This window comes from Gopherus evgoodei, chromosome 12 (genome assembly GCF_007399415.2).
Source record: "Gopherus evgoodei ecotype Sinaloan lineage chromosome 12, rGopEvg1_v1.p, whole genome shotgun sequence".
NCBI classification, from domain to species: Eukaryota; Metazoa; Chordata; order Testudines; family Testudinidae; genus Gopherus; species Gopherus evgoodei.
The window spans coordinates 13,953,458-13,967,580 of record NC_044333.1 but is presented as its reverse complement, the minus strand read 5'-3'; the positions used below and the strand labels follow the sequence as shown (position 1 = coordinate 13,967,580).

At 37.8% G+C, this 14,123-nt stretch overlaps 1 protein-coding gene across 10 annotated transcripts in view; it reads left to right on the top strand.

The window, feature by feature from the left end:
- The window catches only part of FTO (FTO alpha-ketoglutarate dependent dioxygenase), a 335,810-nt gene that overhangs the window by 80,942 nt on the left and 240,745 nt on the right, over positions 1-14,123 (top strand). For all 10 annotated transcript variants that reach the window (XR_004002860.1, XM_030582220.1, XM_030582224.1 and 7 more), the window contains exon 4: positions 12,936-13,079. Coding sequence is in view for 9 of the 10 variants with exons in the window: in XM_030582220.1 (XP_030438080.1) it covers positions 12,936-13,079 (144 nt within the window). In the remaining variant the exon portion in view is untranslated. The remainder of the gene's footprint in view (positions 1-12,935; positions 13,080-14,123) is intronic.

Sequence of the window (14,123 nt, the reverse complement as noted above, 5' to 3'; positions counted from 1 at the left end):
CCTGCTAGTCTAGATTTGCCACTTGTTTTTGAATATATGATAGTAATTAACGTTATCTTTTCATGTGTAAGCACTACTGTCACTTCTAGCTTTCTTTACCTAAGCAAAATATACCTATGTTTACTGCAGCTGGCCCTATGTATAGTACTTGTAAGTGGTTGAAAAGTTGCTATAATTAATTTGCTGATAAAGAGCCAAGAAAACAAAATCTGTCAAATCTCTACCCCAGGTTCCCACAGGTGCATATTTCTAGTCTGTAAAATGTTTTTTTTATAGTTGACATCACTGTCTTTAGTAGAGTGATTTATCAAATATGGACTTGCTCTGCTTCATGCTGATTTTACTACTGTTCTTTGCGAAGAACATGCTGGCTTGGTTTTATATAAAGGTATTCTTATGTTTACAGAAAACTATATACATTCTTGCCCAGGCCTGCTGTACTGTTACATTGTCTTGGAACTCAACAGCACTGTTGTACTTAAGAGGCGGGGTGTCTGATAGGATTTCCATTGTAAATACTTGTTTTATGTCACTTCATACAGGCTCTTCTGTTAAAAAATCTATTCAAACATAATGTGAATTATGTAAAATATATAGTTCTAAAGCAATGAAAATAAAATTATCAGCTTTTCATGGTTTAAAATACCCTTTGCCTCTTTGTCCTCTGTTGAAAACAGAAAAAGGGTGTGTGTGTGTATTTGAAGTACATAATTCTGACTAAGGCTAGGTAACTTTCAGCATCTAATTTGCAGGCTACTTTTTTAAAAAATGGCTTCCAGTCTTGCAGGTAAAAATGATATAATATAGACAGCTAATCTATGTGATTTTTAGATGCTGGTGATCCACTGCAAATTCATAATTAGAAACTGAAACTATGGGTTTTGCTGTACCCTTTGAAATGTAAAAAGACTCACATTGACTTACTGGGCTTTGGATCAGGACCATAGTGCATAGGCAGCTGCTGGTATTTTTATATGTATTTTCTCGTTTCATGTTAAATGCTAAACTACAGCTCATCTTATTGTTTAACATTTACATGGGGTTGTTCCTGTTTCCTATTTCCCCCCTCCCCTCCCGTACATCCTGCTAATGAAAGTATCCCATTTGCCCATGTTTATAAGGAACTTTTTTTCTGGATTACTTAACAAAGCTGATTTATTTATGAAAGTATGTTTCTAAATGTCACCCCAGTTGTATGTATGATATGGAGGTATACATATATCATATAGCAGGGATGGCCAACCTGCAGATCACGAGCCACGTTCAGCTCTTTTACAGTTTAAGTGTGGCTCATGGAGAACCCCACATCTCCCCCCATTCTCCACCTATCCTCATAGACTTTAAGGTCAGAAGGGACCATTATGATCATTTAGTCTGACCTGTACAACGCAGGCCACAGAATCTCACTCACCCACCTACTCCTGTAACAAACCCCTAACCTATGTCTGAGTTACTGAAGTCCTCAAATTGTGGTTTAAAGACCTCAGGGTGCAGAGAATCCTCCAGCAAGTGACTCGTGCCCCACGCTGCAGAGGAAGGCAAAAAACCTCCAGGGCCTCTGCCAATCTGCCTTGGGGGAAAATTCCTTCCCGACCCTAAATATGGCCATCAGTTAAACCCTGAGCATGTGGGCAAGACTCCCCAGCCAGCACCCAGGAAAGAATTCTCTATAGTAACTCAGATCCCACCCCATCTAACATCCCATCACAGACCATTGGGCATATTTACCTGCTAATAATCAAAGATGAATTAATTGCCAAAATTAGGCTATCCCATCATACCATCCTCTCCATAAACTTATCAAGCTTAGTCTTGAAGCCAGATATGTCTTTTTTCCGCCACTACTTCCTTTGGAAGGCTGTTCCAGAACTTCACTCCTCTGATGGTTAGAAACCTTCGTCTAATTTCAAGTCTAAACTTCCTAGTGTCCAGTTTATATTCATTTGTTCTTGTGTTCACACTGATACTAAGCTTAAATCATTCCTCTCCCTCTCTGATATTTATCCTTCTGATATATTTATAAAGAGCAATCATATCCCCCCTCAGCCTTCTTTTGGTTAGGCTAAATATGCCAAGCTCTTTGAGTCTCCTTTCATAAGACAGGTTTTTCATTCGTCAGATCATCCTAGTAGCCCTTCTCTGTACCTGTTCCAGTTTGAATTCATCCTTCTTAAACATGGGAGACCAGAACTGGACACAGTATTCCAGATGAGATCTCACCAGTACCTTGTATAACGGTACTAACACCTCCTTATCTTTACTGGAAATACCTCGCCTGATGTATCCCAGGACAGCATTAGCTTTTTTAATAGCCATATCACATTGGCGGCTCATAGTCATCCTGTGATCAACCAATACTCTGAGGTCCTTCTCAAACTCTGTTACTTCCAACTGATGTATCCTCAATTTATAACCAAAATTCTTGTTATTAATACCTAAATGCATGACCTTGCACTTTTCACTATTAAATTTCATCCTATTACTATTACTCCAGTTTACAAGGTCATCCAGATCTTCTGGTATGATATCCCGGTCCTTCTCTGTATTAGCAATACCTCCCAGCTTTGTGTCATCTGCAAACTTTATTAGCACATTCCCACTTTTTGTGCCAAGGTCAGTAATAAAAAGATTAAATAAGATTGGTCCCAAAACCAATCTCTGAGGAACTCCACTAGTAACCTCCTTCCTGCCTGACAGTTCACTTTTCAGTACGACCCGTTGTAGTCTCCCCTTAACCCCAGTTCCTTATCCACCTTTCAATTTTCATATTGATCCCCATCTTTTCCAATTTAGCTAATAAGTCCCCATGTGGAACCGTATCAAATGCCTACTGAAATCGAGGTAAATTAGATCCACTGCATTTCCTTTGTCTAAAAAATCTGTTACCTTCACAAAGAAGGAGATAGGTTGGTTTGGCACGATCTACCTTTTGTAAAACCATGTTGTATTTTGTCCCATCTACCATTGAGCTCAATGTCCATAACTACTTTCTTCTTCAAAAATTTTTCCAAGACCTTGCATAGTACCGATGTCAAACTAACAGACCTATAGTTACTCAGATCACTTTTTTTCCCCTTCCTTAAAAATAGGAACTATGTTAGCAATTCTCCAGTCATACAGTACAACCCCTGAGTTTACTAATTCGTTTAAAATTCTTGCTAATGGGCTTGCAATTTCATATGCCAGTTCCTTTAATATTCTTGGATGAAGATTATCTGGGCTCCCTGATTTAGTTCCATTAAGCTGTTTGAGTTTGGCTTCTACCTCAGACATGGTAATATCTACCTCCATGTCCTCATTCCCATTTGTCATCCTACCATTATCCCTAAGCTCCTCATTAGCCTCATTAAAGACTGAGGCAAAGTATTTGTTTAGCTATTGGGCCATGCCTAGATTATCCTTAACCTCCACTCCATCCTCAGTGTTTAGCGGTCCCACTTCTTCTTTCTTTGTTTTCTTCTTATTTATATGGCTATAGAACCTTTTACTATTGGTTTTAATTCCCTTTGCAAGGTCCAACTCTACATGGCTTTTGGCCTTTCTCACTTTATCCCTACATGTTCTAACCTCAATAAGGTAGCTTTCCTTGCTGATCCCTCCCATCTTCCACTCCTTGTAGGCTTTCTGCTTTTTCTTAATCACCTCTCTGAGATGCTTGCTCATCCTGCTTGGTCTACAACTCCTGCCTATGAATTTTTTCCCCTTTCTTGGGATGCAGTCTTCTGATAGTTTCTGCAACTTTGACTTGAGGTAATTCCAGGCCTCCTCCACCTTTAGATCCATAAGTTCTTCAGTCCAATCCACTTCCCTAACTAATTTCCTTAATTCTTTAAAGTTAACCCTTTTGAAATAAAAAACCCTAGTCCCAGATCTATTTTTGTTTATCCTTCCATCTAGTTTGAACTGAATTAGCTCATGATCACTCGAATGAAGGTTGTTCCCTACAACCATTTCTTCTATGAGGTCCTCGCTACTCACCAAAACCAAATCTAAAATGGCATCCCCTCTTGTTGGTTCTTCAACTACTTGGTGAAGGAATCCATCAGCTATCACATCCAGGAAAATCTGAGCCTTATTATTACTAGCACTTGTCCTCCAGTCTATATCTGGGAAGTTAAAGTCTCCCATGATCACACAATTCCCATTAGTGTTTAGTTCATTAAAAATATTAAAGAGGTCTCTATCTATATCCAGATCAGATCCCGGCAGTCTGTAGCACACCCCAAGCACTATCAGGGGAGGCTCTAGGAGCTTTCTTTCCCAATGTGATTTTTGCCCAGACCGACTCTGTCTTATCCATTCCATCACTTCTTATTTCTTTACAGTTAACCTCACCACTGATATACAATGCTATTCCACCATCTTTGCCTTTATTTATGTCTTTCCTAAACAGCACATAGCCTTCAATACCTGTACTTCAGTCATGACTCTATTCCGCCATGTTTCTGTTATCCCTATAATATCCAGTTTCACTTCCTGCATCAGTAGCTCTAGTTCCTCCATTTTGTTACCTAGGCTCCTTGCATTACTGTCCAAATATCTTAATTTTTGCCGTTTGGCTTCACTGACATTCTTTACCCAATTAAGCACAGATATTCTACCACCAGTATCACCTATTAGACTGGTATCTACACTACCCTTCCTCCTTACGTCCATTCTCATACCCATGGCTGTATCCTTTCTTACTTAGTTTTCTTCTCTCTCAATGTTAAATTCCAGCGAGGAGATTACCTGGACATCTCCCAACCATCTCCCCCAAATACCTAGTTTAAAGCTCCCTATCCTGTGGTGGTGTGTGGGCTGGAGCTTGTGCCCAGTGTGGTAGGGGGGGATCTTGCAGCTTCAGGCTGGCAGGGCATACCTGTGGGGGCCCGAGGCTTCAGCTAAAGCCCCAAGCCCCAGCAGGCGCGCCCCAGCTCTCAAACTTCTGAAGATTAGCAGTAAATTTGGCCACCCCTGCCATATACTTAAATGTCCAGTAAATTAACACTCCCTATTGAGATTATATTGGGTTGTTACAAACACACCCATTTAAATAAGAGAACCACAAGCATGAGGCAAAGCGGAGGTGTTCATGCACTCTCATAACACATGAAACATTCTCTACGTTAATGTAAACCTACTTGTGGAAATGCATGAGAAAACTGGGCTCTTTACATTCAGCCATATTTGAGTTAACCATAAAGAAAAAGATCTTGCATTTCTTTGTAATTAAAAGCTGCCTCTGGATTCTTATTTTACCCAGTGGTGCCTACACAGAGTGCAGCACATAGGATAAGTAAGATCATCCCATGTTTTAAAACCACTAGAAAGGCCAAACCAAGGTATGGGTTAGAATACAAAAGAGTTCCTCAGTTGAATTCAGACTCTTTATTCTTTTAACCTGTTTTTTAGTGTAATATAGAATGTTAGTACACACTTCGTTGGTTTTAACCAACCATAGTGCCAGAATATTATTACTTTTTTTTTAAAATGTGAGCTGTATAAAAGAAAGGCTCTGCTTAGAATTAAAAATCATTAAAGTAAAGGTGAAAACTTCCAAATATCAGCCATTTTCATGACCATACCAACCATTTTATCATTTTACTTTTTAAAAATGGGAAGATCACTTCAGATTTGAAGTTTGTATATTTTCTTCTCCAATGCATCTCAAAGCCTGACTTTGACACATCTGTTAATAATGATCTCTTGGCAGGACCTGGAAATCTAAGGAGTATAGCTTAACTGGAGACAATATGCAGAAGGATAAGAATGAATATATATACATATATATATATATATATTCATTCATTCTTGTACTTCTGCATATTGTCTCCAGTTAAGCTATATATATGTATTTTTTTAAAGAAGGAAATGTTACTAAACTGGGACCTGATTCTGCAAGGTGCTGAGCACCTCCTCATAGACTCATAGGTCAGAAGGGACCAATATGATCATCTAGTCTGACCTCCTGCACAAGGCAGGCCACAGAACCCTACCCATCTACTTTTATACAACCCCTAATCCAAGACTGAGTTATTGAAATCCTCAAAACTGGTTTGAAGACCTCAAACTGCAGAGAATCCACCAGCAAGCGACCCATGCCCCACGCTGCAGAGGAAGGCGAAAAAAGTCCAGGGCCCCTGCCAATCCGCCCTGAAGGAAAATTCCTTCCCGACCCCAAATATGGCGATCAGCTAAACCCTGAGCATGTGGGCAAGACTCACCAGCCAGCACCCAAGAAGGAATTCTCTGCAGTAACTCAGTTCCCATCCCATCCAACATCTCCCACAGACCATTGAGCAGACTTATCTGATGATAATCCAAGATCAATTGCCCAAATTAAACTATCCTATCATAACATCCCCTCCATATACTTATCAAGCTTAGTCTTGAAGCCAGATAAGTCTTTTGCCCCCACTACTACCCTTGGAAGGCTGTTCCAAAACTTCACTCCCCTAATGGTTAGAAACCTTCGTCTAATTTCAAGTCTAAACTTCCTAATATCCAGTTTGTACCCATTCGTCCTGATAGGTGCCAAACACCACTATTTTCAGTGACTTCAATGGGAGTTGAGGGCACTCAGCAATTGCAAGGAGGCACTTAATACCTTGCATAAAATGACCTTTACTGCACTGATATGTGATAGCATTACACTGTTAGAAAAGTTTCGCCCTGTCCATATTTACTAAGTACAGTTTGTCAGTAGCCTTATTGAATTTCCCTGCAGTACAGCTACGTAATATACAGGAATAGCCCAAGCATTTAATTTCATAAATCCAAGGAAATGGGTAAACTTTTAAAAACAGTTACTACTCTTAAAAGGTTGAATAAGCAGCAAATAACATTGTCAATTAATGTTTTTCCACTCCTCCATCCAAGAAGCTCTCATTGTCCAAAAGATATCAGACAACTTAAAAGAACTGTTTCTGTAATTTTCCTAGTTATAGTTTTCAACTGCTGGCAGTTGTGAGCAGTGAAAATTTTTTTATAAGTCTTTCAATATTAATAAGACAATACTTCACAATTCTATAGCGCTTTTCATTTGTAGATTTCAGCAATTTGCTGTAGTTGGCAGGTATTACCATCTCTATTGTACAGATGTGGTAACTGAAATACTGAAAGGTGAAGAAGTAAGTTGATGAGGGTCACACAGTAAGTCACTGGAAGGTTCGTGAATAGACCACATTTCCTGACTGTATTCCCATTCTCAATCTCCTAAACAGAAGCTGCCTCATTGTATGTCAGTATTCCTTATTAGTATTTAAAACCAATTTTCATTTTACTGGTTACAAGCCTGATTGTCCCAGCTAGTGTTTGGTGTGTATTTACTAAAAGAGTGAAAGCTACATCTAACAGAGTAGAGCTGTTTGGAAGTTTTCTGATGGAACAGTTTTCCACCAGGAAATGCTGATTCAACAGAATTGAAACATTCCACCGGAACTTATTGAATTTGTTGAAATTCTAACTGGAACTAGGCTGGTTTCTGATGCTACCCCAGGATCCCAGCTCCTCAGCAGACCAGCTGGCAGGTTGTTGCCAAGCCAGGGCTTCTAGGCTCCTGGCTGCTCACCAGCGGGTTGGCCCTGAGAAGCAGGGAGTTAGCTGCCCAGCTCTCTGGGCTGCCTGGCTCACCTGGCTTTTTATTTTAAATGAAATTTAAATTTGTGTGTAATACTTTAAAGGTATATAATATAACTATTTATTTTATATTTTAATAAACTTTATTTTTAAAATTATTAAAACATCTGCTACTCTAATTAAAATGCTCCACTATACTATCTTATTTTCTTGTTCAAAGTATCTCTTGTTTGATGTTATAATGAAATAGTTCGATGCTTTGGTCAGTATTAATAAGAGTAGCAGCTGCTTGTAATATCCTAGAAAAATAATTCCAGGCTAACACAAGGATATTAAAAATAGCTGCTACTTCAATTAATAATGAGTGTTTATCTTATTTTCTTATTCAATGGGTCTAATAGTTTCATAACAACAACAAAATATTTTACTCTGCTAATTGGAGTAGCAGTTGTTAACAAATTGAAGAATAATATAATTCAATATAAAACTAATTTTACATTCAAAATATTATAAATTACATTAAAATAATATAAAAATAAAAATGTCAAATTCAAAACAAAATTTTCAATTTTTCAAAATATTTTTTTCTGGAATTCCGATTCAGCAGGAAATTTATAAATTGGAATGGATTTTTTTTGACTTTTTGGAATTTCCTGTGAAACAGGAATTCTGAGTTTCAACAAACTCTATAACAGGACTATAGTGTTGCGTCTACCAAAAAGATGCTATCCTGAGCTTCCGTCGCATGGGAGCATTAATATAATGAACAAGACTTACTCATTTTTCTTTGGCTCTGTAGAAAAGTTGGTGTGGGCCATATATTCATTATGGACCTGCCTGAAATAATTGTAGTTAAACAAACAACCCAAGAAAACAGTGTGCTTTGCAAGGAGGTTTTTCCTTTAGGCCTACATTGGTCCTCTAGGCCAAGGAGTCTAACCCTTTTCTCATGGAAAATCATGCAATGACCCTAATTCACTGTCTTCACTTATGTGGGATTTTCACAGGCTGGTTTAGAGGTTGAAGAAACAGTTTTCCTCTGTATATTTTACTGTATTTTGTTTGGCTTGTTGCCCTATAAGAGATGCTTGCTCTGTAAATCTCTTAGAGTAATAAATGGCTGGATCTGTTAGCTGACAGGTTAATGTTTAACAGTTTAACAAAACCAATGTTAACTGCAGTAAAGACTTATTTTGAAGCAACCATTATTTTTTACTTTCATGAAGTAAAATTTGTGTTTTTCATGTTTTTAAAAGAAACATCTCTTTGCTAAACTTAATAGCTGCCCCATCATTTCTACAATAGTGGGGAAAGAAACTGAGATTCAACATTGACCACTTCCTCAGTGGTTAATAATAATAATTAACAATTGGAATGATCCTAAAGATTTATAATTGACCAGTAATCTCCTCTATTTTCTATTTAATGGACACTGAATAATTAATTTGTACAACATAAAAGCTGTTATCGTCAGTGGTTTCTAACATCAGTAATATGTTCTAGATACTTGACTGTGGAAAGAAATGCCACATATAAAAATATTTCCTCACTGCCTGGTACTGAATATGTAGCCACATGCGCATTTCTGTATGAGAATTGTATAATTGTGCAATAATTGCTAGAAGTTGGTTGTTACTCGGTAACCAGATAGAGGTAATTTTCTCAGGTAGGTTTAGAGCAATTGTTGAGTACTTTTCAACAAGTTAATAACTGTCTATAAGAATGATGTAGTTGTGAAAAGTTAAGTTAATAGCAGCTCTTCATAATGTTAATATTAAATCTTTATTTGAATTAAAGCTGTCAGTCTGTTTTTCTCACCAGCATCACTGTTTATATCAATAAGATTTCTCTCCCACATCAATTTAGAGATGAAATAACTTCCCCAAATTCAGTTTTTATGTTCCTGATATGTTCAGACACTAACTGTTGGGAGAAAATTGCGACTTCTGTTGAAGGGACAAATTGATAAGAATGCAGTTTCAGGAAATCCATTGAATTTGTATATATAAATCCCAGTTGGTACTGAAAATTCAAATGACACCCTTGTTAATACCAGTATATTGTTTTTAGAGAATCATTTTTTTAAAAGATGGTTAGAGCGCCTGTGATGGAAGTCACAGTCCAAGTTAGATCAGTTGAGCTATAAAGAATCTTGAACTATAAAGAGTTTTTGGCCAGGATGCAAACCACAGAAATACGTGTTTTGTGATGTCCAGATTGGGTTATTTAATATGCTGTATATGGGGCTATCCTTTACCACAACCACTGAAACTTCAGATAGTGAAGAATAAAACTACCCACCTGTTGAATGGGGCTTCTCATTCAGAGTGTTGCATGATCTGTCATGACTTCCAGTTGATTTCTGAGTCCAATTTAACATGTGCAATATGGTTTGATTCCTGAGTACCTTTGAGAGCGGGAGGGCTGCTGGTGGGGCGTCTTTTATTTTTAAGAAAGGTCCTCTACTCTGGACGTCACCATTGTGAGTGCTGGGTGAAGCTGGACAGGAGAGGAGTTCTCTTGGTCCTAACGCAGAACCCCAGATCCTGATCAGGGCCTAGCCATCCTCTCTACCTTCACCTGAAGCAATGTGACAAACTGGTTATTTTGTTCTGAGGTTCAAAGATTCAGGTGGCCAATATTTGAGTCGAACTTTAATTAATTGTTGAAGGACAAGGAAGGAGCTCCTTGCATGAACTGCTTTGCTCTGGGCAAGCTGTGACACGCAGGTTCAAGATTCTGGGATTCAGAATACCTCTGAAATACTGGACTGGGACATCAAACCTGGTGTTCTGGCCAAATTCTACTTCAGTTACTATGTTCTCTCTATCACAACTTCCTCTTTAATTACGGTTGGGTCTGTACTGTATGTCCAAACTGTTGAGGAATGTTGCTGTAAGCTTGTTACACAGTGGCAACATTTCATTTTGGATGTGAGCAAATTAATACGTGAGGGCCAGATTCTGCAGTCCTTTATTGAGCAGATCAATGGGAGTTTTGCTTTGTTTTATTAAGTACTGCCAAATTTGGCAATTTCTGTATAGTTTGTTCCAAAGTAAACAAATCTCTTTAAGATCTATTTGTATTAAAGATGCTATGTATATGCAAGACCCATATGATTACAATACCAATAGTTTAGTTGTAGAACTTGAAACATCCAAATGTTTTAACTGAAACCGGAACTATACTTGTCTAAACAAATATATGGCCTCATTGCTCCTTGAGGTGACAATAGGGTTTTATTATAACTTCTCCTTACGTAAAAGTTTTGCCAGCTAACGTAGGGATATGCCACAAATGATGAGAAGCCTTATTTTAAAATCACTTTGGCATAACTGACAGAAGCAAGTAGCAGCTTGCTTCCATTTGTTTCCAGAATAACATGGTAAGAGTAATAAGTTTCAACTGCTGCAGATAATTATTAGGTGCATTCATTGGGAACATAGGGAAAGAGAGTCTGTGAGCTACATTTGAACTCTGCACTTAAGCAATAAAAATTTTATCAAACTGCAAAAAACTAAGTCATTTTAACGAGCACATTCCAAAGGTGCTGGATTTATGAGGAGACCCTAGGAAACTTTGATTGAAATTGCTGTCTCTGATTGTAGTTCTATATTTTATTGGTGCCATATTGTGAACAGTGCTGCTGCCAAAGTGAATGGGAAAGCAGCATAACAGACAGAGTTAACCCACAAAGGTTACCTCTTTTTATAATATCCATGATGTATTGCATTAAAAATGCCTTGAAAGCCATCCTATTTGCAGTTTTCAGAAAGCATTTTTTCTTAAATTAAGTTACGATTTATTTGAACAGGGCAGAAAATATGAAAGCCCCTGAAAGACTTTAGTATTGATTTTTCTCAGAGTATTTGCTAGCTGTTGTTTTCTCATTTGTGTGCTCCTTGATGGAACGGCCCAGAGCTGTGCACTGATCCTGAGACAAAGCTTTAGCAGGATGAGAAGAACAATAGTGAGGGGCAGTATTGTGGGGCTGATCTTATAATAGGAGTTTTGCCTGAGTAAACAAGGACGTCAGCTTTGGGGCTCTGGGATATTTACTTTTTTTTCTTCCTGGTTCCAGAATTTAAGCAAAATTTAAATCACCTGGAAAATTATTAGAATTTTATTAACTATTATGCCTTCCCCCAACTAAGTAAACACTGTAGTAGCCACCTGTGATGAATGACTTGAATATTCTGAAGGCATGAGGTCAACGCCACTCTGTCAGTGTGTGTAGAATAATGAAAGTTATAAATCTTTTTTCTAGTATTTATGTTCTAAAAATAATTAAGCTTAAAGTCTACAAAAATTAGGACATTAATGTGTATTTGTCATGGCAGTGAAATAGAGATATTCAACCAGTTGGTAATTATTGATTCTTTAAAAATTAGGCAACGTACAATTGTTTATTATTATTAGCCATTGATGGTAGTTGAGTACCAGTTGCTCATTAATAGCTACTCCTCCCCCAACAAAATGCTCTGTTACATAAGCCATTAAACTATTACAGCATAGCTTCCACATATCTTATTATAAATGCAGACTGTATCTTTCACTTAATACTGCATTGTTCTCAGCCTCTGAAAATAGTTCTAGTTGAGAGATTGAGCGCCAAATATTTTTTCATTGCACTGGATTATTATTTTTCTCCTAGTTTATCAGATTCATGTTGTTTAATGATAAGACACCAAATGAAGATTAGATTGTACAGAATCTTCACTGGCTGTTGCCATCTCTAACATGTTTGAGTACTCTAATAATATGAGAAGAGGATGCAAGATAAGATTCCAGGATTGTCTCTTCAATTCTACTGATTTTCTTCGTGGCTTTATAGAAGTCACTTGAACTTTACTGAACCGCAGTTTATGCTTTGGTAAAATTAGAACTAATAACACGTAAATAAGTTTAATTGTTTTTAAGTGCTTTGAAATCCTTGGCTCAAAGTTATCTTAGAATTTGTTTCTTCTTACATATGTGGTATCATCGTTTTGCTCTAATATTGGTAAGCATATTACTGTAGTTTTAATAATATTTAAAAAACAAGCAAACAAAAAAAACCCACTCCAAAACCTCAGATCCAAACATCGCAGAACTGTGGGGAATTTTAGATGTGGTGCCAGACTTTATTGTCCTGATTCTCCATCGCCTTGTGCCTCATTTTGGGTTAGTAGTGTTTTACACCTATTTTATACTCACTTTCCATTGACATCAGTGACTCCATGAGGTGCAGGGCAATGGAAAATTAGGCTCAGTGGTTACGACCATACCTGACATACTTGGATTTGCTCTACTAAATTCTTCTTTGTATTGTGTTGTTCTTATCCTGCCTCATTTCTTTTTCTTTTTCTTATTTCTCTTTTCTTTTTCTTTTTTAGGTTCTGAAAGTGACAAAGTTAATGAACAGCATGTGGAAGGGAGAGACCCAGCTGATTGGCATGTAGGCCTGAAGGTAGCATGGGACATAAAGACACCTGGACTGGCAATACCCCTTCACCCAGGAGACTGCTATTTTATGCTGGGTAATTTTCAAAAGCTTAGGAATGCAAATGTTTCTGTTGAAAATAGAGGGCAGACCATCAACTGGAGTAAATTATCTTAGCTCCATTGATGTCAGTTGGATGGGGTTGAGTTACAATAGCTGAGGATCTGGCCAGAATGTGTAATTACTTTGTGGTGTTTTGGGTTTTTTTTGTTTTTTGTTTTGTCTTTGGAGACTGTTTTCTTCGTATTTTTCTTGTTTGTTAGTGGTGCACAGTGAAGTTTACCTGTTAAGCCTCTCCCTATCTGATGCTCAGATTGCAATTGAGGTTAGCTTCAGCACAATAGGAAAATTCCTTCAGCTTGTACTTTGCAGGATTAACTATCGGTATGAGAAGCTGAGATGTTTATTCCTTATTTTTACTTGAAGCTTCCTCTTCCTCCTTTCAAGACACATTTGTCCTGGGGAACAATAGCCATCTACTTCATTGTCTTATTACAAAAATCTCTCTGACTGTGCAGTTTTGAGGGAAGATGGACTATATGTATTTCATTTGTTTTTTAAATTTCCATATATATAGCTATAAAAACAAGTTGTATATATTGCTGTTGTCTTTTATATTTCTGAGTCCTTGGCTCAGGATGAGATTTTCTTAGTACTTCTTTGCACTGTTTTCTGATGGTGTGTCGGTCACGTGCTTTAAGTATGAGCCTTTCTCTCATTCTGTTATACTTTGATCAGTGTGTATTCAAGAATACCCTCCGCCAATGTTGGAATTATGGTGTAGAAGTGAGCTGTTCTATTCCAAGGAGCCTGGATGCATCTCTTGTTTGGGGGACAAGAGAATTAAATCAGGCCCACTGGTTCTGGCAGCTGAAGTCCAACACTGCTGTTAATACTACAAGGCAGCAAGTCAGGGAACATAGGTAGGTTCATTCTGGATAGGCATTTCCCCCTAATTAAATCTCCTTGTGAATAAACCGCATCTACATCACACCATGAGCCATATGACCTAAAACTCAGACAATCATTGTGACACTGCAGTGGTTGCCTGTATTGGTTGTTCACCCTTGATCACCCTTGT